This window comes from Thalassophryne amazonica, chromosome 15, assembly GCF_902500255.1.
Source record: "Thalassophryne amazonica chromosome 15, fThaAma1.1, whole genome shotgun sequence".
Lineage (NCBI taxonomy): Eukaryota > Metazoa > Chordata > Actinopteri > Batrachoidiformes > Batrachoididae > Thalassophryne > Thalassophryne amazonica.
In genome coordinates, this window is record NC_047117.1 from 70926984 (window position 1) to 70954423 (window position 27440).

Genomic DNA, 27440 nt, shown 5'->3' on the forward strand with positions numbered 1-27440 from the left:
ATTTCACTGATTAATATCACTTTGAGCAGACGGAATCAGTTAATCAGTGAAATCACCCGGTGGAGTCAGTGGCTGCAAAGAAAACCTGCACCCTCTTGGCTCTTTCTGGAACAAGTTGCCCACCCCTGGCATAGCGCATCAGACTAAAACACTAATGTTCTGCAATACTTCACACCCATCAACAGAAACACAACCAAAGGGGAGTTGACCTTAATTCCTCTGGAAGGAGACCTAACCCTGATGTTGACCTAAGTAATGATCTTGGCCATCAATAGTAAAACTGTCACTCTGAAGGTGTTAACTGTAACTATTAGTGTAATTAAAGATGTTGGCACATTAGCAGTCAGAAAACAGGAAGCAACCTGTCAATGAGCAGCACTGTGACCAGCGACTATAACAGTCCATTAGCTGTGCGAAGTTACACAAGGCTAGAGGTCATAATCAAAAATAAAAGGCATTATCTGGAATATTTCGCTGGCACTAATTCCTTTCTGTGCTTTCTTTCTTTGTGCTTTTTGAACTGTCTGTTTTTGATTGTAAGGCATTTGGTGTCCATTTTTACATGAAATGGTCTGCAGTTTAATTAACCGAAGAAAACAAGTCTTTGCATCAAACTAAGCAGTTTGTGCCGTGGGGTGACGTGGAGTGGCACGACATTGGTACTTCATGGCATTTCACTGAAGTGGCTTACTTCTGTCTGTCTGCTGACCTCTGCTCACACATGAATGCAGCAATAGACTAATAAAACTGTTTGGGGTGAAGCATTTTGGAGACTACATGCTTTTGATTGAACTTCTCGATGATAAAAAAGCTTCATCAATGACCTATAATCCCTTTACAATCTGTGCTCTTCAGCCTCCAAACTGTCAGCTTCATCAAGAACCACAGCATCTGAATTTAGGCACAATGGCAGCTGTGCTTCATGTTCATCATTAAATGAAGCATGCAAATGAGGATCATGCATCATGTTCATAAAGCATCATGGTTTTAATCATCACATCATGTGTAGGAACAGTCGAGTCTTTATTGGTCATTAGACACTGGAGACACTGGACAACAGCAACTAAACAGAGTGGCATCGAAAACAGAAAACATATCAAATCAAGAAAAACAGCCAGATTAATTCCAATTAAATATTTTAAAAAAAAGCTTCTCAGACTGTGAGAGCTGAAGCCCTTTTTACAGCAGTGAGCAAAGAAGGTTATGACAAACATCAGATTATCATGAGCACCTCTGCCAAGCGTTTCCACGATGTGGTTGATTGGAATGTTAATGAAACTGCTAAAAAAAAAAAAAAAACTTTGAACTAGTTTTCATAGGGGGGGGGGGGTGGTGGCCTGGGCCGTGTAGAGCCCCTTAAATTTTGATTTGATTTTCACTTTCATAAACAGACATTTTTATCAGTTTCTCTTAAAATAATGCATGCAGTGAAGGATAAAATGTTGCAGTACAGTTAGGATTAAAATGGATTAAAATAGTTGAAAGGCCTGGCGGAGGTGTGCACTCCACTGACTGTCCCTCTAGGGGTTTTTCTTTTAAGATCTAAAATTATATAGGTACAGAAATCCATCAAAATGTTTCACCATTTCACACTTTACAGGAGCGTACAGTATATGTGACAGAGGGTTGCATTGATTTTATTACCATTCATAATAAAATTAAATGAATGTGCTTCTAGACTTGGTAATAACAATCTGACAACTGTGTGCTGCAAGCGTCGCATTACCAATGTAACAATGTGCATTCAACACAATTTTAGTGCAACTAAACTTTAATGTATTTGTGCTGAAAACCAAAAACAGGAGAAAATTTTGCAATTCCCCAATGGTCCACCAGGTGGCTGAACAGGAGCAGAGTAAAGTGGGGGGAAGGCAACATAAGGAAACCACATTGCCACACAACACAGGGATCACACAGTACTGGCTGGAGTCAAATACAGAGCGTGTGTGCGTGCGTGTGTCAGTGTGAGTGGGGCTTAATATATACAGTAGTGTTCAGAATAATATTAGTGCTATGTGACTAAAAAGATTAATCCAGGTTTTGAGTATATTTCTTATTGTTACATGGGAAACAAGGTACCAGTAGATTCTGTAGATTCTCACAAATCCAACAAGACCAAGCATTCATGATATGCACACTCTTAAGGCTACGAAATTGAGCTATTAGTAAAAAAAAATGTAGAAAAGGGGGTGTTCACAATAATAGTAGCATCTGCTGTTGACGCTACAAACTCAAAACTATTATGTTCAAACTGCCTTTTTAGCAATACTGTGAATCACTAAACTAGTATTTAGTTGTATAACCACAGTTTTTCATGATTTCTTCACATCTGCGAGGCATTAATTTTGTTGGTTTGGAACCAAGATTTTGGTCGTTTACTAGTGTGCTTGGGGTCATTGTCTTGTTGAAACACCCATTTCAAGGGCATGTCCTCTTCAGCATAAGGCAACATGGCCTCTTCAAGTATTTTGACATATCCAAACTGATTCATGATACCTGGTATGTGATATATAGGCCCAACCCCATAGTAGGAGAAACATGCCCATATCATGATGCTTGCACCACCATGCTTCACTGTGAACTGTGGCTTGAATTCAAAGTTTGGTGGTCGTCTCACAAACTGTCTGCGGCCCTTGAACCCAAAAAGAACAATTTTACTCTCATCAGTCCACAAAATATTCCTCCATTTCTCTTTAGGCCAGTTGATGTGTTCTTTGGCAAATTGTAACCTCTTCTGCACATGTCTTTTATTTAACAGAGGGACTTTGTGGGGGATTCTTGCAAATAAATTAGCTTCACACAGGCGTCTTCTAACTGTCACAGCACATACAGGTAACTCCAGACTGTCTTTGATCATCCTAGAGCTGATCAATGGGTGAGCCTTTGCCATTCTGGTTATTCTTCTATCCATTTTGATGGTTGTTTTCTGTTTTCTTTCACACGTCTCTGTTTTTTTGTCCATTTTAAAGCATTGGAGATCATTGTAGAGGAACAGCCTATAATTTTTTGCACCTGCGTATAAGTTTCCCCTCTCCAATCAACGTTTTAATCAAACTACGCTGTTCTTCTGAACAATGTCTTGAACGTCCCATTTTCCTCAGGCTTTCAAAGAGAAAAGCATGTTCAACAGGTGCTGGCTTCATCCTTACATAGGGGACACCTGATTCACACCTGTTTGTTCCACAAAATTGACAAACTCACTGACTGAATGCCACACTACTATTATTGTGAACACCCCCTTTTCTACTTTTTTTTACTAATAGCCCAATTTCATGGCCTTAAGAGTGTGCATATCACGAATGCTTGGTCTTGTTGGATTTGTGAGAATCTACTAAATCTACTGGTACCTTGTTTCCCATGTAACAATAAGAAATATACTCAAAACCTGGATTAATCTTTTTAGTCACATAGCACTACTATATTCTGAACACTACTGCATCTAAACCAGTTTACTACAACCAAAGCTGACCCAAAGTGCTGTACACTAAAACATACAGTTAAAACATTAAGACATATATTTAAACAAGTTAATAAATAAGTATAAAATCTAAAAACTATAATATCTAAAAAAAAAAAGATACTCAAAAAATACATACATAGCACTACTATTATTCTGAACACTACTGTATATATGTTAAAGATTGTGGAAAGACTGGTTTGATTGTACATGCTATAAATGTGCTTCCTCTCACTGGACTCGAGGCAAAGTGATAAAAAGACAGGCAGCACCACCGTGTTGAAAAAATACAAAAGCGTTCATCTGTTCTAACTTTCACGCGCATCATCTAAGGCTCAGACATGCTAATGAGGTGAAAACGCAGCCACACACCGTGTACTTTCAAGTGTTTAACCAAGGCTGGTGATATTGGAGCGGCCTCCAGGGGGTGCTACAATACGGTGGCCAGACCAACGTGGGATGTTGTCGTCAATCTGTGCTCCTGTAGGGTGAAGAGAATGTGACATTTGTAAAATGTCATGTAATGTGTCCTAATATTTACATTACATCTATTCAACAACATTGAATTAATGTTTTTTTTTTTTTTAAGAGAAGTTTCCCTTACCTGATAGGCTGAAGTTAGACTGGTGTAGATTGCGTATTGGTGGTGGCTGGTGAGAGGTAGGTGATGTTTTGGCAGATGGTGCAGGAGTGATGTATTTGGGGGTCAGAGCAACATCGTACACAGGGCCATCATACTTCCCTCGAGTAACAGCATGTTTTCCCGTCACCTGACATGCAAAACAGCCATGAACCAAATTTAGCCATGAACCAAATTACCTTTGTCACCATTGTGGCATTTATTTTGATGCTGCTCAAAACCAGGATCTCCAGCTTAAAGTTCTTGTGGTGTTGTAGGTAACATAGAAAATATTGAGCAGAAGTGCACTCTGTTGTCTTTCAGAACTTGTGGTGCCTTATGTGTGCAGCCTTATTCTGTGTCTTAAAGGTTAGAAATAAGTAAGCACGATCCAGGCCTTCCTCTGACTTTGTAACAATGGTTAAAAACAAAGCAAGTTACAGGGCTTTCCAAAATCTGTGCCACGAAGGTTAAAAAGAAATTAGCAGGCTACAGGGCTTTCCCAAATCCATGTTACAGTGGTTAAAAAGAAGTCAGCAGGCTACAAGGAATCTGTGCCACAAAGGTTAAAAAGAAAGTAGCAGGCTACAGTGCTTTCCCAAATCTGTGCCACAAAGGTTAAAAAGAAAGTAGCAGGCTACAAGACTTTCCAAAATCTGTGTCATAGAGGTTAAAAAGAAATGTGCAGGCTACAGGGCTTTCCCAAATCTCTGCCACAAAGGTTAAAAAGAAATCAGCAGGCTACAAAGCTTTCCCAAATCCATGTTACAGTGGTTAAAAAGAAATCAGTAGTCTACAGGGCTTTCCTAAATCCATATTACAGTGGTTAAAAAGAAGTCAGTAGGCTACAAGTACATTTTCAGCCACATTTCAGTTAAATTTTCAGAAATTCTGTGCTGGGCGGCACAGCCAATTTGAACCCGAGAGCCGGGCGGAAATTTGCAGTATCTGGCGGGGCCGCCTGGTGCCACCCACCGTGGCTAGAACCCTGGTCACAACAGTTAAAGAGAAGTCAACAGGCCTTTCCCATACTCTGTATCACAATGGTAATATATTAGAAGCTGCCAGCAGGCTCCAGAGCTTTGTCATATCATGCTACTTTTTTCCTCGAATAATCTATCTGTTGGTAACAGTCAACTTTTGTCAAGTCTTGAAAAGTCATCTTGATTTTCTACAATTACTAACTTATGGCTGTTTTATAAGTTTAGCCTCATGATGACCCTGCATGTATTTGCCGGGAGTCCAAATCATTCATAGCTCTTGGTATTCCCTGTTAAAAAAAAAAAACATCTAGGGGGGGTTGAGGATAGTAAAAACTCTGTTTGTCTTTGAATCTTGTAAGTGCACCTACTCCTAAACTGTTTAAATTTCAATGAAAGCAGTAGATGTTTAAAACTCAGCCAAAAAAAGAAGTATTTTGTCTACCAACTGTCACCAGCCCCTCAAAGAGGAGAAAAGGGCATTTTAGCATAATTGACAGAGTTGGTCTTAACCCTCTGGGGTCCGAGGGCATTTTTTGGACAGTTCACTCGCCTGGCATAAATGTTTTATTATTGCTGTTAACAGCTCTCCCTGCATCCCACAATCAAGTACAACCCCTGGCAAAAATTATGGAATCACCGGCCTCTGAGGATGTTCATTCAGCAGATTACAGACATGACACAAAACTGAAGTCATTTCAAATGGCACCTTTCTGGCTTTAAGAAACACTATAAGAAATCAGGAAAAAAAAATTGTGGCAGTCAGTAACGGTTACTTTTTTAGACCAAGCAGAGGGAAAAAAATATGGAATCACTCAATTCTGAGGAAAAAATTATGGAATCATGAAAAACAAAAGAACGCTCCAACATATCACTAGTATTTTGTTGCACCACCTCTGGCTTTTATAACAGCTTGCAGTCTCTGAGGCATAATGAGTGACAAACAGTACTCTTCATCAATCTGGCTCCAACTTTCTCTGATTGCTGTTGCCAGATCAGCTTTGCAGGTTGGAGCCTTGTCATGGACCATTTTCTTCAACTTCCACCAAAGATTTTCAATTGGATTAAGATCCAGACTATTTGCAGGCCATGACATTGACCCTATGTGTCTTTTTGCAAGGAATGTTTTCACAGTTTTTGCTCTATGGCAAGATGCATTATCATCTTGAAAAATGATTTCATCATCCCCAAACATCCTTTCAATTGATGGGATAAGAAAAGTGTCCAAAATATCAATGTAAACTTGTGCATTTATTGATGATGTAATGACAGCCATCTCCCCAGTGCCTTTACCTGACATGCAGCCCCCATATCATCAATGACTGGAAATTTACATGTTCTCTTCAGGCAGTCACTTTTATAAATCTCATTGGAACGGCACCAAACAAAAGTTCCAGCATCATCACCTTGCCCAATGCAGATTTGAGATTCATCACTGAATATGACTTTCATCCAGTCATCCACAGTCCACGATTGCTTTTCCTTAGCCCATTGTAACCTTGTTTTTTTCTGTTTAGGTGTTAATGATGGCTTTCGTTTAGCTTTTCTGTATGTAAATCCCATTTCCTTTAGGCGGTTTCTCGTTGACTCCAGTTTCCTCCCATTCGTTCCTCATTTGTTTTGTTGTGCATTTTCGATTTTTGAGACATATTGCTTTAAGTTTTCTGTCTTGACGCTTTGATGTCTTCCTTGGCCTACCAGTATGTTTGCCTTTAACAACCTTCCCATGTTGTTTGTATTTGGTCCAGAGTTTAGACACAGCTGACTGTGAACAACCAACATCTTTTGCAACATTGCGTGATGATTTACCCTCTTTTAAGAGTTTGATAATCCTCTCCTTTGTTTCAATTGACATCTCTCGTGTTGGAGCCATGATTCAATGTCAGTCCACTTGGTGCAACAGCTCTCCAAGGTGTGATCACTCCTTTTTAGATGCAGACTAACGAGCAGATCTGATTTGATGCAGGTGTTAGTTTTGGGGATGAAAATTTACAGGGTGATTCCATAATTTATTCCTCAGAATTGAGTGAGTCCATATTTTTTCCCCTCTGCTTGGTCTAAAAAAGTAACCATTACTGACTGCCACAATTATTTTTCCTGATTTCTTATAGTGTTTCTTAAAGCCAGAAAGTTGCCATTTGAAATTACTTTAGTTTTGTCTCATATCTGTGATCTGCTTTTTTCTACAAAATTAAACAACTGAATGAACATCCTCCAAGGCCGGTGATTCCATAATTATTGCCAGGGGTTGTATTATGTCTCTTTTTTCAGGACAACCTGTGCTTTCAGAATATATGTGCTTTTGTTGTGTTTTATAAGTGTAATAAAGGTTTACAAACAAAAATAAGAAAGAAAAAAGAGAAGCAGAAAATAATTTTCCACACACATTTATTCAAAACACACAGCGAACTATAATAAACAACTGTTTTGACACTTTATAAAGGTAATTTGAGGTCTTGTGTGAAAGACTGTACAACAAAAAGGTTCAAACAATAAACACAAATGCAGATTTTGAACAACATATACAAAATGGTCTATGCATTTTTTTTGTTTGTTTGTTTTGTCTTCATCTCAAAGCAATTTCTGTCTGCTATTACACAAAGGTTACAACACAAACTTCTACTTCTACTCTGTTTTGGACTGTTCTGTGCTGCTCCTAAAGCAGCTTTCATGTGAGATTGTCATCAGAGGCTCGCCGTCTGCTTTCACTGATCGCTGTGCGTAATGGCGTAGGGCAGAGTATGTACTAATAGTATGTACTCATTGGAGCACCCAGGGGGCTATTCAAACGGGCCAACTAGTAACATATCACTCCTGAAAACGATCTTTGGCTTTTCACGTGAGGTAAATCTGCCCTACGATTAGATTTTGTAAAACCATGTGACGGTGAACCAATTCCGATTGGACACTCACATTGCACACGTCATCACACAGCTTCTATGAGGAGTACAAAGATGGCCAATGGCTGGCTCGAAAGTCCGCAGAGTTAAATTTTCAGCAAAAAAAAGTACATTTCTATCTCATATCATTAAAAAGTTATTTATAATTTAGTAAAGCTTGGTCTTAGCCGTCGTATACGACAGCGTCAGCCCCAGAGGGTTAATATGACTACGTTTAAACAGATATTTGGTGTTTTTGCTAGTTTGTTCTTCCTGCAATGATGACTGTATATTATGTCTTTCAGGTAAAGTTTGCGTACCTGTTTCCTGAACTTGATACGTTGGTATGCATAGTCTGGGAAAGGTTTGCGAGGAATGAAGCGTCCGGTGCCATGTTGAACCTGTAGCTTTCCGTCCTCATACACTATCCGACCCTGACTTAACACCAGCACTGGACCCCCACGGCACTCCAGGCCCTCAAAGATATTATATTCTGACGCCTGCAAGGAGTCAGACAGAAGGTGGGAGACAAAGAAACAGAGCAGGAAAAGGGAACTAATTAGAGCAGAATTGGAGAGTTCTTTCATTTTGGAAAAACTAATTCCATGTGCTGTGTTCAGCTTTCTGTGTTACTTCTGCAAACATTATACCAGGAGGCTTAAAACATCACACAAGTAAAAAGTCTGACAGTGAATAAGTATGAGGCTCAAGTTGGAGTGATAATCTGAGTACAACTGGGGAGGGTAGAGGAAAAGGGAAGCAAATGGGTGAGGGGTGACAAGGATTAGACCCTAAACCCGGCAGCAGTCAGGATTAGTGCCTTTGAGACGGGCAGAACAGACCGAATACATTAACCATCCTCTAATATCATCATTGTACTACAGTGTTTCGCTCAAGGCACATTTTCTGACACCATTCTCCCGAGAGTGAATAAATCCCATGCTCATCTGCCAAATGTTCCTGAAATGAAACTGTAACAACCAGTCAGTTTGCAACACATTTTTCTTTTTGGAGGTACTGCATGAGTCTGATTTCAGTTTTCAGTCCAGCTCCTCTGATTTTTCACTTGATTTCTATCCTATTTCATGCCCTATGATCTCTTGCTCTCTCTCTCTCTCTCTCTGTCTCTCTCCCTCTGCGATCTTTGGCTTTTCACGTAAGGTAAATCTGCCCTACGATTAGATTTTGTAAAACCATGTAACGGTGAACCAATTACGATTCCGAATGATTCTCACCGATTGTTGGAGTTTGGCAGTGATGGTTTTCACGCTATCAGGATCCCAAATGACAATGTCAGCATCAGAACCCACTGCTATCCGGCCTTTACGTGGGTAGAGGTTGAAGATTTTTGCAGCATTAGTAGATGTAACTGCCACAAACTGATTCTCATCCATCTTCCCCATTGCCTAAAAAACAGGGACATGAGGTTTGGAGTTATAATGATTCAAGGTAAGATCACACAAACATGTAGGTATACAGCACTATACTCACCACGGCCTTGTCCCACACGAAACCCATTCTCTCCTCCACTCCGTTGGTTCCCTCTGGGATCAGGGTAAAGTCATCTTTGCCGATTGCCTTCTGGGAAATACTGTATGCACAGTGAGCACTGCCCACCACTTGTAGGTCACCACTGTGTTATGAGAGGAAAACATCAGAGTTCTCAGATTCTTTGTGTTTTAAAATTCAAATCTGTTCACAACACAATATGGTACCAAGAACATCTAGTCATCATCTTAGGGCCCTGTCCCACTGGCGTTTAGGAGGATTTGCGTATGGATTGCGCACAAAATTGGACCATATTTGCCAAACATCCGCAATATCCGTGTAACATGCCTGTATGAGTCGGCCGTCATCCGAACACGTCCGTGATCATCCGCAGAGGCACGCATGTCCACAGCCAGGATTTTTGAGCTGTTCAAAAATCTGGATGCGGATGACATCCCCCTTACATACTCTATATATACTCAATTCATACACAATACATACTCACTCTATGCGCTGTATATCTGCCATTAACCGCTGATATCTGCAACTGATGGGGATTTGCGGCTTGGCAGCGGACCAGGACAGTGTGTTAAACAGATATGTTGCGTGCCCCTCATGTCCACAACACAAACTAAAATATGTTGTAGCGAATGCATACAAATTGGCCACGAATAAAGTGTTTTATTACATCTGCTTTGCAGACAGTCTGTGAATGCATAACAAACACGTCACGTAAACCCAAAGTACTATATGTGGCAGAAAGCGACATACCTGCCAGTCAGTGCCGGTCTGGCTGTGTAAATCCACAAAGACGTAATAGCTGCTGCAATCCAGGACTTTTACTTAACACCAACAAAAGGAAGAGTTGCTGTTTAGCCACAACTCACGCTGGAGTCTGTTTTCTGTGACACTCTCAAAAAGAAAAAAACACAGTCTCACACCCAAGCGGCTTCCCCCCTCCCGCTCCCCAAACTCATGAACAGTTAACCCTCGCATAACAAAATGAACATTAACTCTGTGATCAACTTGTCCAAGTCCAGCAAATGCTCCAGAGCCTGTATTGTTGGTGTGAATAGTGATGCCGACGGCCCGAGTGCGCTTATTTTATGACCGCAATGCAGATGCCATGTACGTGCAACACGTGCACAATGCATTCATAATACACCCGTAATACTGCCGTGATAATCTCAATGTGTCGGATCAGTTTCCTCACTATATGCATTATATAACCGTGATTGTTCATCATATATTCGCTATATATTATTAATATATCCGTAATTCATACTGGGGCATTTGTCATTTTTGGCCATTTTTGTTGCGGACGACAACAAACGCCCGTAATTTGTGGGACAGGACCCTTAGGTCAATGTTTAGCATCAGACACGGTTTTTGATGCGGGCGAAGCGGGCAGCTGCCCGGGGCGCTTTTTTTTCATGACACACATGGGGCAGCACAAACACTTAAAAAAAATCATCACCTGTGCCGCAAAGCGGTGATCATATCACTGTGTGGGGAATTAGCAAATTGGCGCTCCCTCCCTGCAGCTGTAGGCGCCCCTGCTTGCTGAGCTGCACAGAACAGAACCAGTGTGAAAGGTTCGACGGTTCTTTTCTGCGGTTGTCCGCTGGGACAGGCGCTCTGCTCCGCTTTGACGGACGGAGCAGCCTGCAGTGCTCCGGTTTCTCTGCTGTTCCACTGGGGAGCAGGATGCTGCTGAGTACTAAGTCCACTTAGGACGCAGCACAGAACCAGAACTCTGCGCCCAGAATAGGCGTTTGAAAGCGAACACATAGAGTGTAAGAATGGGTTTGAATTTCACCAGAGAGGACAAACTGCCCACTCATAGAAAAAAAAAGTTTGCTGCGTTCACATTATGAGCTGAAGTGACTTGAATCTGACCTTGTTTTTTGTGTGCCTGCATGTGATGCAGTTTACACTTTAACAAATTACAACACATACTATGTACTTAATCCAATTTTTTGTTAACCACATAACCTGGTTGTTTAACAAAATATATAGCTAATTTAACAAAATATACAATTAATTGTATTGTATTTTACAGTATATTCTGTTTAATATTTGAACATCTCAGGTATGTTGGGCCGGTTTACCAAACTAGATTAAGTGAATATAGCAGAGTGTGAATTTGCCAAATCAAGTTTTTTGAAGTGAGATTTAAATTCCTTACTGTTTTATGTGTCATCTGAACATCTCAAGTTTAATTTATGTGTTTTTCTTGTTACCTTCTTTTGTGTATGTGCTCAGAGATCAGATTCAGTTCTGATTTCATTCTGTTTTCTATGTCATCACTAGTGATATGACTGCTCTGAGGTCAGATAATGTCACTTACAAACAGGAAAAAACAAAAAAGATTCAGGAACAAATATCACAAGTACTCAGAAATGGACAAACTGTCATCAGAAACTGTAACGATGAAACCAGGGCCAGAAGGAAAGTCAGCACTGCAGAACCACTGACATCTACAACAGGCATCTGTCTTCATATGTCAGAAATGTCCCAGATGACCTATGTAAATCTAAGACTGATCCACACAGTCAAATAAGATGATCCTTTTTGGTGCTACACCATAGTCAGTATGACTGACGGTTGACAACAGATATAAATAAGTAAGAAAATGGTGAGACCACTTTTCACCTTTCAAAATGCAGAACTGTTTTAGGTGGTTTTACAGATATCAAGCGAAATATTTAGCTAAATGTTGAGACAAATATACACCTTAATAAAAGAGCTCATCGTTCCTCCCTAAAAGACAGATTAATATAGTATCTAATGACAGACATTTAGAACGTGAGGGCATCTTTATTCAAATTTGCAATTCATGGATGTTTTGGATGAGTTATATTGTAGCCTGCAGTCTTTTGGTGTCAATTTCAATTGCAATTTCAGGGGCACTTCTAAAATATTTCAAATAATAAGAAAATAAGAAAAAAAATGGCTGTTTGTGCAAAATTTTGTCTGTTTTTTTCTTGGGGGTGGGGTTGCTCAGAGGGGTCTCACCTGGGGAGTAATTCAGTGTAGAACCGCCACTGTTTAGCATTAAAGTCTCACAACCATACAGTGAGACAGGAAGCACCAGAACCTGGACCTTTTGTTCTCCTGAAAAGGTATTGCGGTCACTAAACACCTCTGATAGGTGGGGGTGGACTGGTTATTTGCCTGAGCGGCTGCCATCCGGTAGGTGTGGTGGATTGATGATCCCAGATCTGTTCTGACCCCACAGCATTAATTGCCACAAGAGCAGATACTTCGGTTAGCCACCAGGTGTCACCACTGAGGAGTACTTAGCAGACAGTGGGCAGCACACAAATTGTACAACTAGAAAGAAGTCGCCCTAGAGACCAACTTGACCTATAACACTCCTTGTCATAATTTCTTACCATAGGTTTTTTTGTTCATTTATTAGTTCCTGTGATTTCAGCATGATAGTCAGCTTTATGAGCACCACAATGCCACAAGAGCACTTTTCAGGGAGATCAAGTGGCCTGATAGATTTGTTGCAAAGTGTGGGTCTTTTGTTGGTGGAAAATGCACCGAAAAATACACCGTGTCACTTTAGCTGAAGCTCAAAGAGAACAACACCACCGCTGTGACAGCATGGCCCCCGCCTTGAGACGCTGGAGTTGAAGATGAAAGGACGAGGAGGGATGCAAGGAGGTACTTGGTAACCAAGGAAACAGATGATGAAGGATTCTATTTCATGTGCTATTTGTGGAATTGAGGTCAGTCAAAAAACACACAGTATGGAGTTCAGAGCATCTGATGGCTGGACTGCAGCACTTTAGATTTCTGCAAGCTGTATCAATGAATTCCAGCAACACTCTAATATTTTACTTTACTGATGTTAAACTGAATTCCAAATGATTATGTATTTTAAAGGAGCTCTCACTGCATGTGTCTGTGTATACATATTCCTCCCACCTCGCAGCAGGGAGGAAATATCACAGGGTGGACCCACAGTGCATCCTATAATACTATTTTGATCATTTTTGAAGCAATGAATCATTTTGTGGAACAATCATGCTATTTAGTGTTTCAAGCTTGCTGAAACAATGACTCTTTCTGGTGAAAGTTTCATTTAACGGTTCAAGTTTTGAAATTTCTTTCAATTTTCTGAGGAAACTGTTTCACATAGTGTTTCAAGCTTTGTGAAACAATGACTTGTTTTCTGAAGCAATTGTTTCATTCATGTGCCATGCATTTTAAAGCAATGACTTTCTGCAAAAAAAATCTGGGTTTTTTTTAAACATTTTGACACAAATATGTTCTGAGGTAATTTGTTTCAACAGTTTTGAAGCAATGAATCATTGTCTCAAGATGCTGTTTCACTTAGTGCTTTGAATGTTTCTGACACAGTAACTCATTGATGCAGCTGGCTCATTTACTGTTTTGATCATTTTGAAACTTTTTTAAATTGATTGACTACTTTGGTTCAAAGTTTTAACAGCCCTTATTTCTACCATTGCTTTCAATTCAGTTTATTTATACTATAGTGCCAGATCACAACAAAGTCACATCAAGAATATTTTCTTTGTCAAGAATATTTTTTGTGTTTTGTTAAAACTGTTTCAACTCCAAATAAACCTCCCTTGTGTCTTTTCCTTCTCTCCATCTCACTTTTTTCACTAAAACTGGTTTGATATTGTGAATTACACAAATCTTTGTTTCTGAAATGTGTCCCGATTTAATACTGCAGGGTTTTTAAACCCTTGTGGATGTCTCCTTTCAGTCTTACCAGGCCAGACGTGTGTGGAGGTGGTCTGCAGTTGTGGGATCAGGACTTAAAGGAGGAGAGGTCACATAAGCAGCTGCCTTGGCCCAGTTCTTACTCCAGTAGTGTGAACCATCAGTGGCCAGGCTCGCTGTAATTGGCTCCCCAAAAACCACCGAACCTGGATACAAAACAAGTCAGTGAGTTTTAAATTTGTGAATTCAACTTGTCGAACAAATCATGGTGGCCTTGTTGCCCAACAGTTCCAGGCTTTGGAAATTAAAGAAACTATAAAGCTCATTTTGAGCTACATTTCACATCAAAACCACATACAGTGAGGCAAATAAGTATTTGATCCACTGCCTATTTTGCAGGTTTTCCCACCTGCAAAGAATGGAGAGGTCTGTAATTTTAATCAGAGGTACACTTCAACTGTGAGAGACAGAATCTAAAAAAAAATTCAGAAAATCACATTGGAGGATTTTTACATAATTAATTTGCTTTTTATTGAATGAAATAAGTATTTTATTACCTACCAACCAGCAAGAATTCTGGCTCTCACAGACCTGTTAGTTCTTCTTTAAGAAGCCCTCCTATTCTGCACTCTTTACCTGTATTAATTGCACCTGTTTGAACTTGTTACCTGTATAAAAGACACCTGTTCACACACTCAGTCAATCACACTCCAACCTGTCCACCATGGTCTAGACCAAAGAGCTGTCTAAGGACAAGGATCAAGGACAAAACTGTAGACCTGCACAAGGCTGGGATGGGCAACAGGACAATAGACAATCAGCTTGGTGAGAAGACAACTGTTGGTGTAATGGAAGAAACGCAAGATGAGTGTCAATCTTCCTCAGTCTGGGGCTCCATGGAAGATCTCGTGGGGTAAGGATGATTCTGAGAAAGCCCAGAACTACACTGGAGGACCTGGTCAATGACCTGAAGAGAGCTGGGACAGTGGATCAAATACTTATTTGCTTCACTGTTTGTTGAGAGAGACAAAGACAGAAAGAAGCAATCTGCTTCAGCTACATTCATACAAAATCCTTTCTGCGTGATCATGTTGCTTCAGTTTTAGAATATAACCACTGTGAATCACTGTGTATTGCACACTGACAACCACACCTGCTCCTAATCCAGCATCCACTAACCATCCAGCAGGTGGCAGACACCTCTAATCCACAGGCATCAAAATCACCAGATTTCATGTCTGTCTTCAAATTAGAAACTGAAAGTGACCTTTGTCGCCAGTCTTGCTGTTTTTACCCCATAACTCTGTAACATTCAGTCACAGATGGTCCAAACTATACCTTTTAGGAATCTTTGTGATCAGACACATAATGTGGTATAGCTTTCAATATGATTGGAACATTTTTTGACCCCTATACAGTTCTTCAATTGACCCCTACTTGGCCCCCTATTGAAAATTCAAATGGCTAATGTTATTTTTCTAAAATATGTACCAAAAGGTATACACAGTCAAACTTTGTTGCTTGTAACTGGATTTGAAGGATTCCTCTGCAAATATTCTGTTATCTGCTACACTAATACCCACTTACTCGGGGAGGTGATGGTCTAGTGAGTAGGTAGTGGGCTTCAGACCAGAGGATCCTCAGTTCAAACCCCAGTCTGGCCGAGCAATCACTACAGAGCCTTGGGCAAGGTCCTTAATTCTCATTTGCTCCTGGTGTGTAGTGAGCACCTTGCATGGCAGCACCCTGACATTGGTGTGTGAGTGTGAATGGGTGAATGTGAGGCATAATTGTGAAGCGCTTTGAGCGTCTGATGCAGAAAAGCGCTATATAAATGCAGTCCATTTACTATTTAATATAAGGAGGTGTGAGCACACATTCAAACGTTGGTGTGAACAAAACAAGTGGACAGTGGTCCTCTTAAAAAGCCTGTGAGGGTGTACAAGCAGAAGCTCTGGAACTGGCTTATATGATATGTCACAGGAGTCTAAAACTTCATGTCTAAATTTTACTTAAATCCGAGTTATTTTTACCTGCAGAGCCATGGAATTGTGAGACTTTGTTTAAAATGAAACCTCATCCAAATGTAACCATAAAGGATAAAAACAAATTCGTTTGCCATAACAAGACCCCTTTAAAACTGTCTGACACACATTGCACAGTGTAATTGGGTGATTCTTTAACTACGGGTACTATTAGCCTTGTAAATGTAATTTCCACCACACCATTGCCTTACAATATAAAGCGCCTTGGGGCAACTGTTTGTTGTGATTTGGCGCTATATACATGTGCTCTGATGTTACTGTTTATCTCCATAGAAACTACCCATACAACCTTTCATACAAACTTTTTAAAGGGACATTATTGTTGTGGTGGAAATTACGGCAATAGTGTGGGACAACTACATTTCGTTTAAAAAAAAATCACAACAGTTGTATGACATTGAATACCCCAATTATGTTTTGATTATTTTACTTATATTTTATTCAGAGATATTTTAAAACATTAGAAAAAACGTTTGTTTACTATTCATTTTTATCATTGAAGATCATAAGTCTGGGTGTGGGACAAGCACAAAATGGCAATATTTGCATATAATGATGCTGAAAAAAGGTGAAAAAGTCATCATAGACTACTAGAACAAATTTCTTAAAACACTTTCATTGTAAAGATAACTATAAAAGTGTGAAATTTCCCCTTTTTTCTTTTTTTCATAAAATATGATCAAGGGAAATAAAAGTGCCCGTAGTCTAAGAATCACCCAATTGCTGGGACATTAAGCTGATGAGAATGAGTAAGCGCTGAGGCTGACCTTTTCTCCTGGCTTGGGTGATGGTGTCGGCTGCACTCTTGCTCATCACCTTGGTGATGTAGACAGGACAGTTTACACGGTTGCCAAGGGTGATGGCACGGAAAACTGCCTCGGCCTCCACCTATGTTGATGAAATAAGTTGAGAAAATCCTAAAATCTACCGGATGGATGGACAGATGGGGGCGACATGAAAATAATCTCACCTCTTCAGGACGACTCAGAGGGTGGCCCTCAGGTCCGGTGATTCCCATGCTGAGGATTTTACCCTGTTCCTAAAAACACAAATGACAGTAACTGAAGATGACTGCATTACCACAAAAATCACCATCAGTAGTACACGGCTCTCACATCATATTTTCTGTACAAGACATTTCAGCGCGCTGTGAAATGAGAATCTCACACCCCGTCAGCTTCTCAAAGGAAACAAATTGTGCATTGTAATGCTGCAATGCTGACAACATCTGCAGAGTTTGGCTCATCCAGCACACCTGATTTTCAAACAGATCACCATTTATACTGCGGCATGGATCACAGGTGTGTTTATCATCACTGCTGCCGTTATTGTTCACTATTCTTGTTTGTCTTTATTTACATCATTCTTTTGTCTCTATGACAACCATCGGCAGTATTTGTCATCTCTGCTGTCACAGTTATCAGCACCTTCTCCCTCGGCATCCTAATCATCCTCACTTCATCATCATGAGTGTGATGATCAAGAGAAAGGACGGCATCGATTAAACCTGTCGTCCTCTGCAGCAGCGTTAATCCTCTCCTTCCAAGAGCCTCCTGGGAGTTATATAACAAGAATATATCGATTGAACTTAGATAATCTTTTCAATGATCTGTTTAACAGCTGCGGCAGGAGCCAAGATGCTGCTTCACTCTGGAGAGCTCGCCGTGGGTTAGATGGCACATACCTGTGCGACCAGGTCCCCATTTTCAGCGTGAACCAAGACCACCACACCCAGCTGCTTCAGGAAGGAGAAGGCCTCATACAACTGAGGGACACAGACACACATTTCCATCAGTGGAAAATCCATCTTCTGAAGGCAAAGCGTTCCTATGATCCACGATGTCACACATTTTGTGTGACCCCCACCTACCTGAGTGTCTGTCATCTGGTACATGTCCTTGTAAGCCATGTACACTTGGAATGAGTTGACTCCTGTTAACAGTGAAATGGATTCATTTTACTCACAATCTCAAAAATGAAGCTCAACAGTAACAGTGATGTACAATGTGAGAGTCTGTGACCAAAACCACAATAAAACATGAGGAAATTTAATACATGATGATGAGTCATGTCAAGCATTTCAGCCAAGAACTAGAGGCCACTCATGGTTACCAGCAGCTACACCAAGGTCCCACATATCTCTGTTTACATGGTGTCTAGTCATATTTTCCTTTCTTTGATCTCTTCAATAGATTTTGGTCCTGATTGGTGATACTCATTCATCTCTGATCATGTTCCTGATCCTGGATTGCTGAAGACACAGTGAACTCCTTGACTGAAGTTGTTTTCATTGCCATTTCATAATAGACCTTTTAAGTGTGATCACTGAGCTTTGATTCTGATTGCTGAACTGAGTGCCTGATTGCAGTATCAAAGGAATCAGCATCAGAAATAAAAGATCAACGAGCTTGATTACATCAAAGGAATCGGGATCAGAAATAAAACAACATTTTTATTACAACATCAAAGATTCATGATAACAGCATCAAAGGAAGTTGGGTCAAAGATCAAAGATTCATGGTTGCAAAATCAAAGGTTTCAGAATGGAGAAATTAAAGAATGAAAATTTGTGATTACAGCATTAAAGAAAGCAGGATAAAAAATAAAAAAATTAATATACACGATTATAGTGCTAAAGGAATTGCAGCCGGTCTGCTCTGTGTCAGCCTGATCCCGTCAGATCTCAGAAGCTAAGCAGTGGCTTCTGCTTCCGTTAGTACTTGGATGGGAGACCTCTTTGGAACACCAGTGGCTGTGTGTTTCTCTGGGTAACACTGGAGTTGCGTCAGGAAGGGCATCAGGCGTAAAACATGTGCCACATGCCAATGCGGATCTGGCTGTATCCGCTGTGGCGACCCCGAAGTAAACAGGAGCAGCCGAATGGACAACAGCATAGTATTAAAGGAATTAGGATCATAAATCTAAGATCAAAGGTTGGATCTGTATCAAAGAAATAAAGATGAATGATGAAATGCAGGATCCATTGCTACATCTGGATCTATACTAAAATGTTACAAAATAAATAAACATAAAATAATGCAAACAGTGAAATACCACCGAGTCAAGACATTTTGATGTTTGAGAAAGAAAAAGCAGATGACAGAACCAGCAGCCATGTTTCTGGAAAGTGATTGTAATACTTTATATATATATATATATATATATATATATATACATATACATATACATATATATATAAAGAGTATTATAATGTCAGCACTGTCATGAGAACAAGAGATTTCTATGACAGAATTCACTGTCTTTAAACTTTGGGGTTTAGACTCCAAACAATCAAAGATCACAGGTGTCAAATGTTTTTGACATACCTTTCTCTTGCACCAGCATCTCCAATTCATCTTTAACGCTTTCGTTCCAATGAGGGACGTCCACGTGGAGGGAATAATCGCAGCATGCTTTTTTATCCGCCGCCTCCTGCCAGCGCTCAAACGCCTCCAGCAGGCCTTCCCCAAGCTGAGGGGCCACATGCTCGACTTGTAAGTGACAAGGATAAAAGGATAAGGTGTCTTACTGCGAGGAGCTGTGTGCCTGACCACAGGACCATAAATATTTGGACATTGTTAGACATTGAGTTTTTTCTTTTTTTTTGAGTTATCAATCAGTATGTCGAGTCGGATGCATGTGATGAATACTCTTAGTGCAGTCTGAACTTTACATTCAGAACAGGCTACAGCAAAATGGGCACAGTGTCCAAATTATGGGGGATCAAAAGTAACTGGACAGTTACCTGCAATGCCATTTTACAGTGAGGTGTGTTGTTACTTCCAAGGAGGTTATGTATAAACCTGGTTGGTTGGTTGGTTGGTTGGTTATCAGGAACACTGAAAATGTGTTCACCAATTTTCAAAAAACCTGGTGGAGGTTGAGGCATGAATAAAGTAACAACCCATTTGTTTTGGTGCAGATCCAGAGGTAAGACAAGAAATGTTATCTCATGAAATAATGCATGAATGTCAATTGAACAACAAAACAAAATCATGGTGGAAGGGCTGGACTGTGGGCTAGGATTATTTGATAGAAGTACCTGCTCCACCTTTGTGTCAGTATACACTCTGGGTGATCCTCTAATTCTCTGGCCGTTTTTTTTTTTCCTTGTACCAAAAACATGTGTCCAAATATATATGGATCCCACTATGTGTGTAGGTGTCCACACTCACTAATCATGGTGGTGCCTCCAGCAAGTGCAGCCTTGGTGCCCTGGTGGAAGTCATCAACAGGCTGAGTGCCCAGGTAGGGCGTCATCAGGCGTGTGTTGACATCGATCCCACCTGGTATCACCATGAGGCCTTTAGCTTCAATCACCTTAACACCACCTGGAACAACCAGGTTCTCCCCAACCTGCCTGCAAGACCATCAACAGGGAGAAGTAGGAAGGAGGAAACCCAATGATGAGGGAGATGAAGAAGAAAAGATCAAAGACTGAAAGATGGAGGAAGCCACATCATTACCAAAGTCAAATCAGGACATGTTCTGCTGCATGCCACTGACCAAATGAACTGATGATGTACTCACTTAATGAGGCCATGCTCGATGTAGACATCTGCGTAAAGACTCTGGTCATCATTAACCACTCGTCCTCCTTTGATCAACAGTTTTTCACCCTGCAGGTGGGTAGAGGGATACAGCAATGCTTTTTTCTCCTGATATTCAGAATGTACTCCACCATGTCACTCAGGTGGATAAAGATGCTCTGTGCAGACATTTCCATAAGTATTTGGACACTGACCGGGATGACAATTCTTTATCTGTCAGTCAGAAATTTATATTTGATAGCAAATAATGAACATGAGGACTTTTTGCTGGAATTTGAGGGTTCAAGTTACAGTGGGAGGTGATGGTCTAGTGGTTAAGGTGTTGGGCTTGAGACCAGAAGATCCTGGGTTCAAATCCCCACCTGACTGGCCCTTGGGCAAAGTCTTTAATCCCCTATTGCTCCCGGTGTGCAGTGACCCTGATGTCAGCACCCTGACATCAGGGTGAATGTGAGGCATTATTGTAAAGCGCTTTGAGCGTCTGATGCAGATGGAAAAGCGCTATATAAATGCAGTCCATTTATCATTTACCATTTACAGTGGGGACAGCAAGTTGTTCAAAAAAAATGAAGGTTCACAGTCTCAGTTAATGAGGAGTTGATGTGGTGGGCTAAAGATTTGACATTCAATACCCCAACCAGACAGGGAAACAAATGCAGGTAAAGAAGGTCATAGAACAGCACTGAGAGATCCCAAGGCCTTCCCAAGCCACTTGGGAGAAATAATCCCTCCATCCAGTATGTCTTTCCCTGGGGCCTCCTCCCAATTGGACATGCCTGGAAGACCTCCCAAGGGAGATGGCCAGGAGGGATCCTCACCAGATGCCTGAACCACCTCAGCTGGCTCCTTTCAGTGCAAAGAAGCAACAGCTCCACTCCCGAGTCATCCTAGATATTTGAGATTGTCACCTGTCCCTGAGTGTGTGGTGGTGGTTGTTAATATTTACTGGAGACCATATGATGCTTTGCAACACTGCCTTGAAAGCAAATAAACACAACAAGATCTCATGTTGTCATTACCTCATGTCTGACATCATAATGGGATGACATCATACTGAATCACCTCACAGACAGTAATAATAGGGATTTTTAATGAGAGGTTTATTAAGAAAATAAACTTACTCTGCTCTTAAAACATGATGTAATATAATCCAGGCTTGAGTTTATACCCAGCATTTCATCTGTGGGATCTTGAGCTCATAAATTGTTACAGTTTCAAAACATAATGGTATTAAACTGCTACTATATGCCAGTTTATATCAAGCATTGTTACCTTTGTCAATTTGCATGTCCTGATGAAAAGCCACATTTATCAGAATGGACGATGGGGGGGTCAGCCATTTGGAAAACAAATGCTTTGTCACCAAGCACCAACAAACATGGGAATTTATGTGGTTGAGGATGGGTGAAGTATTACATCAAATACTTTTCAGGTTTTTACTGTTTTTTTTTGTTTGTTTGTTTGTTTGTTTTTTCTGGCTGTGGCCAGAAAAAAATAAAAATAAATGCATTTTTTTCTCACAGTCTCACTCATTCACAATGCTGGAAAGAGTATGCCTGGCAACAGGACCAGGAAGATATGTCACCATGGAAACTGGTATAGACTTAAACAGCTCACTCTAGCCAATAAGGATGCTTACAATATAGTTGTTCTTACGCATGTGAATTATTATTATTATTATTTGTGCAGCATGCGTTTTGCAGAACGTGCAGCTATTTTAACATTGCTAAAAAAAACAAAAACTATGATATTAGAAAAATAATCCGTTCCAGATTTTTATGTTCCATGATGTCACTGTTTGAATCCATGTTCGAGCATCACGTTAACCGCGTTAATCTTTCTGATGGGTGTCGCGGGGACACAGCGCGGTGCAGCTCCAGGGCGCGCGCTCAATTTGACACGCACCATCCCTGTTTCACGTGTGACTGACAAACATTGAACATAATCCGCGCTCACAATGGCAGCACGGATTTGCGCACAAGCGGAGCTCTCCGGTGTCTTACCGTCAGATGGGGGTTGCTGTCGTTCCCCCGGTAACTGGGCCCAGACATGATCCCTCTGTCGGGTCGCTACCCCCCGCGCCTCCGCGTTCCTCCTGTCTGATGGTTTTCTTGCACGACGAATTGGCCGCCGCACGGCTGCGTCAGGACGCGCGCAACGCGCAGGTCACACACAGCAAACCTGCGCTATGGCAGACAGTCCTCTAACACCCCCATTGTGCACGCACACGGAGCACGTGAGAAGAGAGGAAAGCAAAAAACAGGTGGAATGGCTGTGTGGAGCTGTTCATTTCAGCACCACACTCCCAAAACTCCCATTTATTGACAACGGTGCCTTCAACTTTAATTCATTCAGTTATTTCTTTATTAATTAAGAATAAGTCTAAACCAGCAATAGATGCCAACACATATTGTGCTTATCACATGGAATTTATGGTGTAATATTTATTTATACTCTAATATTTAAAGGCTACTTTCAAAGCATAATTGGAAAAAAAATCTGATCAGGTGCTGCAGCTGAAGGGACGGTTGTCAGGTTTAAAAGTTTTCCTATTTGGGTCAGAAACACGAATTTAAAAAACACCCAACCAAGCAAAGTCACTTGTTCAAAAAACGTTTCACTAATTAATTAAAAAAAAAAAATCACAATTTTTCAGAATTACTGAAATGATAAGAGAATTGCTGAAGAAAGACTGTTTCAAAATGTGACACAAACAATCCATTCTTTATACCTGGCTGGAGCCATAGGCAGTGGTGGCGCCAGGAAATTTTTGTTGGTGGGTGGGGCTGGGGTAAAAGTTGGAGAGGCTCCAAAAAATGTCATCAAAATTAACAATATATAGTAAATTGCTTTATAAATACCAAGGTATATGTTTTAGTCACCTGTGCTCCTCTAAATACAGAGGTGTGGTATCAATGCACACACATCACTTAGAATCACATGCTCTAGTAATACTGTGAGAAATCTTGGAGTCATTTTTGATCAGGATATGTCATTCAAAGCACATATTAAACAAATATGTAAGGCTGCTTTTTTGCATTTACGCAATATCTCTAAAATTAGAAAGGTCTTGTCTCACAGTGATGCTGAAAAACTAATTCATGCATTTATTTCCTCTAGGCTGGACTATTGTAATTCATTATTATCAGGTTGTCCTAAAAGTTCCCTGAAAAGCCTTCAGTTAATTCAAATTGCTGCAGCTACAGTACTGACAGGGACTAGAAGGAGAGAGCATATCTCACCCATATTGGCCTCTCTTCATTGGCTTCCTGTTAATTCTAGAATAGAATTTAAAATTCTTCTTCTTACTTATAAGGTTTTGAATAATCAGGTCCCATCTTATCTTAGGGACCTCATAGTACCATATCACCCCAATAGAGCACTTCGGCTTACTTGTAGTTCCTAGGGTTTGTAAGAGTAGAATGGGAGGCAGAGCCTTCAGCTTTCAGGCTCCTTTCCTGTGGAACCAGCTCCCAATTCGGATCAGGGAGACAGACACCCTCTCTACTTTTAAGATTAGGCTTAAAACTTTCCTTTTTGCTAAAGCTTATAGTTAGGGCTGGATCAGGTGACCCTGAACCATCCCTTAGTTATGCTGCTATAGACTTAGACTGCTGGGGGGTTCCCATGATGCACTGAGTGTTTCTTTCTCTTTTTGCTCTGTATGCACCACTCTGCATTTAATCATTAGTGATTGATCTCTGCTCCCCTCCACAGAATGTATTTTTCCTGGTTCTCTCCCTCAGCCCCAACCAGTCCCAGCAGAAGACTGCCCCTCCCTGAGCCTGGTTCTGCTGGAGGTTTCTTCCTGTTAAAAGGGAGTTTTTCCTTCCCACTATCGCCAAGTGCTTGCTCACAGGGGGTCGTTTTGACCGTGGGGGTTTTTACGTAATTATTGTATGGCCTTGCCTTACAATATAAAGCACCTTGGGGCAACTGTTTGTTGTGATTTGGCGCTATATAAATAAAATTGATTGGTTGATTGCTTTGTGATCCACAAACACAAATTTCTGATTTGTAACGTGTGTGGTTTTTTACAAATAAATGTTTATTTTCCAAACGGAAAATTCTGTTTGTGAAGGGTGATTCAGTATTGGTGGATCGCCGAACACACACATTCATCACTTTGCTCAGTTACGTAATACTGAGACATTCTCAGTACAAAACTGTAGTTGAGATCCAGAAATATGTCAGTCGCTGTTCACATTATTGGCAGAATTATTGGGGGGCTGAGGGGAGCTTGGCTCGTTATTGGGGTGCTTAAGCCCCCCCAAGCCTCCCCTTGGCGCCGCCACTGGCCATAGGGCATGAGGCGGGGCACACCCTGGACAGGACGCCAGTCTGTCGCAGGGCCACATAAAAACAAACACATTTCACACCCGCACACACACTTTAAAGTTTCCAGTCCACCTAACCTGTATATTTTTGGATGTGGGGGGCAGCTGGACGACACGGAGAGAACCCATGCAAACACGAGGAGAACATGCAAACTCCACACAGAAAGTTGGAAATCGAACCCATGACTTGCTATGAGGCAACAGTACTAACCATTAAGCCACTATGCCGCCCGCAAGACAAATCACATTAATCAATTGTTTTAGAAAATCAATGTTTTAAATTAAATAATTATTAATTCAGAAAATTATTCCGTGTTACAAGAGGCTTGGAACCCAGAATTGAAATTATTCTATAACAGTAATTTAAATAACTATGATAAAGTTATTTGCAAAAAGTTCAAAGTGCTTTCTGGTAATATGACTCAAGATATTTACAGCAACAATTAAAATGTTCACATTTCAAACTTTTAGATAGGAAATAAAAAATAACAAGACAGAAAAGAAAGAATAAAGATGGCTTCAGAATTCTGATTCACTCCAAAAATGATTGATTCAGAGAGTGTTTGTCAAAATGTTCTTCAGGAAACGATGCTCATGTTACTCTGGTATAGTGCACATATTAAAACTGGAATGATACAGAAAGTGATGTTCAAAATTCTAAATGAAACAACTGCTTGAAATGTCTGCAAATCAAAGGAACCAATAACTCCAGATAAACAGCGTTTGTAATGATTCAAAAACATTTAATGAAGCTTCAATAAGATATACTTTTGAAATACATAAACTACATGAAACATATGTGACACACTGACTGTAACATCCCTTTTTATCAAAAGATTTTCTGCCCCCAAAACAATCAACACACAAGAAGCAATTGCTTCAGAAAGTGACAAAAAGAATCTGAATGAATGAAACAATCTTTCAACGAAGATTCACATAACAAAATGCTCAACACATTAATGAAATCATTGCTTCATGAAATAACTGAATAAAAAAAGGCTTGAAACAATGCACGAAACAAAGAAGTTTCACTTCCCCCAAGCAGTCAATACACCAATGAAACAATGAATTAAAAAGTGTGTGACACCATTGAAACGCTGAATAAAACCCGGGAAAACCCACGAATGAGATAGAATGGACAGTAGAACAACACACCGTCACATGAAGCCCGGTTACCTTCCAGACGGGACTGTCCGTCCCAGACGAATATTCGGCCTTGACGCGACCGCCGTCTGTCTCCGCGGGTGAGGCGTTCACGGACCCTCGGACTTCGTGGGACGCCTTTCTGTTCGGCTCGCCAGTATCCAGAAGCCTCTCTCGGCTCCCGCTCGTCGAAGTTCGGCTTCCTTTCCGACCCACCGCGTAGTTGTCGAAGTCTATGGTCTTGCTTTCGAACGCTCCCTCCACGGAGCTGAACATACCGTAGGTTTTCCTCTGGCTCGGCCCGGTGGTGATCGGTCCAGCCAGGTAAACGGGGAGCTCATCCTCCCGGTTCCACTGCCGCCTGCAGTCCGACATGGTTACATCCACCGGAGACGAGGAGCTCCCCCAGTGCCGAAATGATGAAGAGCGTCTGTGTTTGTTTTATGTGTGAAACCGGGTCACGGACAGCCCCGCCTCTCAGACACGCGCCCCCATTTGATGCTGTGAGAAACGCGTGCGCGCCTCTCTGGTTTGAGTCTGAATGACAGTAGAAACAGGCAGCAAACCAGATCAGAGTCCAGATCAGAAGTGGAGTGTGTTGTTTTATTCAGTATTTTAAGTCTTTCAACAGTGAACCATTGCTTGAAGCAGTTGTTTTGTTTAGTTTTTCAGTCAAATCAAACAGTGAATCAATGAATGAAGAAATGTTCATTTACTGTATTTGATCATTTTGAAACAGTTTGAATTACATTCTGAATAAAAATATCCTCACTGTGTTCCTCACTCAAACATCTTGAAAAAGTGATTGGGACTGTGAAGCAGTTTGTCACTGAATGTTCTGATCACTGAATTGTTTTTGAAAAAACAAGTGTTTCATTTAGTGTTCTGAGGCTCCCAAAACATTGAACCATTTTTCAAAGTAATTGTCAGTTTGAGCATTTTGAATGACTGAGTCATTTTCTAAAGAAACTGTCCAGTTTACTGTTTTGAATGCTTTAAAACAGTTAATTTTTTTCAAAGAATTGTTTAGTTTGTCAAGTAGTCCAGAAAGTGAATAATTTTTCAGATTTTTATTTATTTATTTATTTATTTTTACTGTTTTATGGCAATTGAACCAGTGATGAAAACTTCCTTCATGAAGTTGGTTGGCTGTTTGTCTTTAATTTAGCGTTTGTTTTTGTAAGCAATTGCTGTAATCAGTATTTTGGGGCATTTCAAACCAGTTATTCATTTTTCAG

At 40.6% G+C, this 27440-nt stretch overlaps 1 protein-coding gene across 2 annotated transcripts; it reads right to left on the minus strand.

Annotated features, from left to right (window-relative positions):
- Positions 1–59: 59 nt before the first annotated feature.
- Positions 60–26663, minus strand: LOC117526256 (dihydropyrimidinase-related protein 1-like). 2 transcript variants are annotated; one of them, XM_034188304.1, is made up of 15 exons: positions 26236–26663; positions 20703–20791; positions 20348–20532; positions 19499–19663; positions 18043–18104; positions 17857–17937; positions 17143–17211; positions 16940–17060; positions 14177–14333; positions 9427–9568; positions 9171–9341; positions 8256–8435; positions 4062–4227; positions 3622–3938; positions 60–72 (listed from the first exon to the last, which is right to left on the minus strand). In XM_034188304.1, the coding sequence occupies exons 1-14, from the start codon at positions 26575–26577 to the stop codon at positions 3847–3849; spliced, it is 2022 nt and encodes a 673-aa protein (XP_034044195.1). In that variant the 5' UTR covers positions 26578–26663; the 3' UTR covers positions 60–72; positions 3622–3846. The 2 variants fall into 2 exon arrangements, with proteins under 2 accessions (XP_034044195.1, XP_034044196.1); XM_034188305.1 differs by lacking the exon at positions 26236–26663 and adding an exon at positions 22726–22818.
- Between the last annotated feature and the right edge of the window lie 777 nt (positions 26664–27440).

Coding starts and splice junctions, on each gene's coding strand:
- LOC117526256 (XM_034188304.1), bottom strand. CDS start 26,577: ATGTCGGACTGCAGGCGGCAGTGGAACCGGGAGGATGAGCTCCCCGTT. Junction 20,533..20,702: donor ATCGAGCATGGCCTCATTAA/GTGAGTACATCA, acceptor ATGGTCTTGCAG/GCAGGTTGGGGAGAACCTGG. Junction 19,664..20,347: donor TGGAGGCACCACCATGATTA/GTGAGTGTGGAC, acceptor GTCACTTACAAG/TCGAGCATGTGGCCCCTCAG.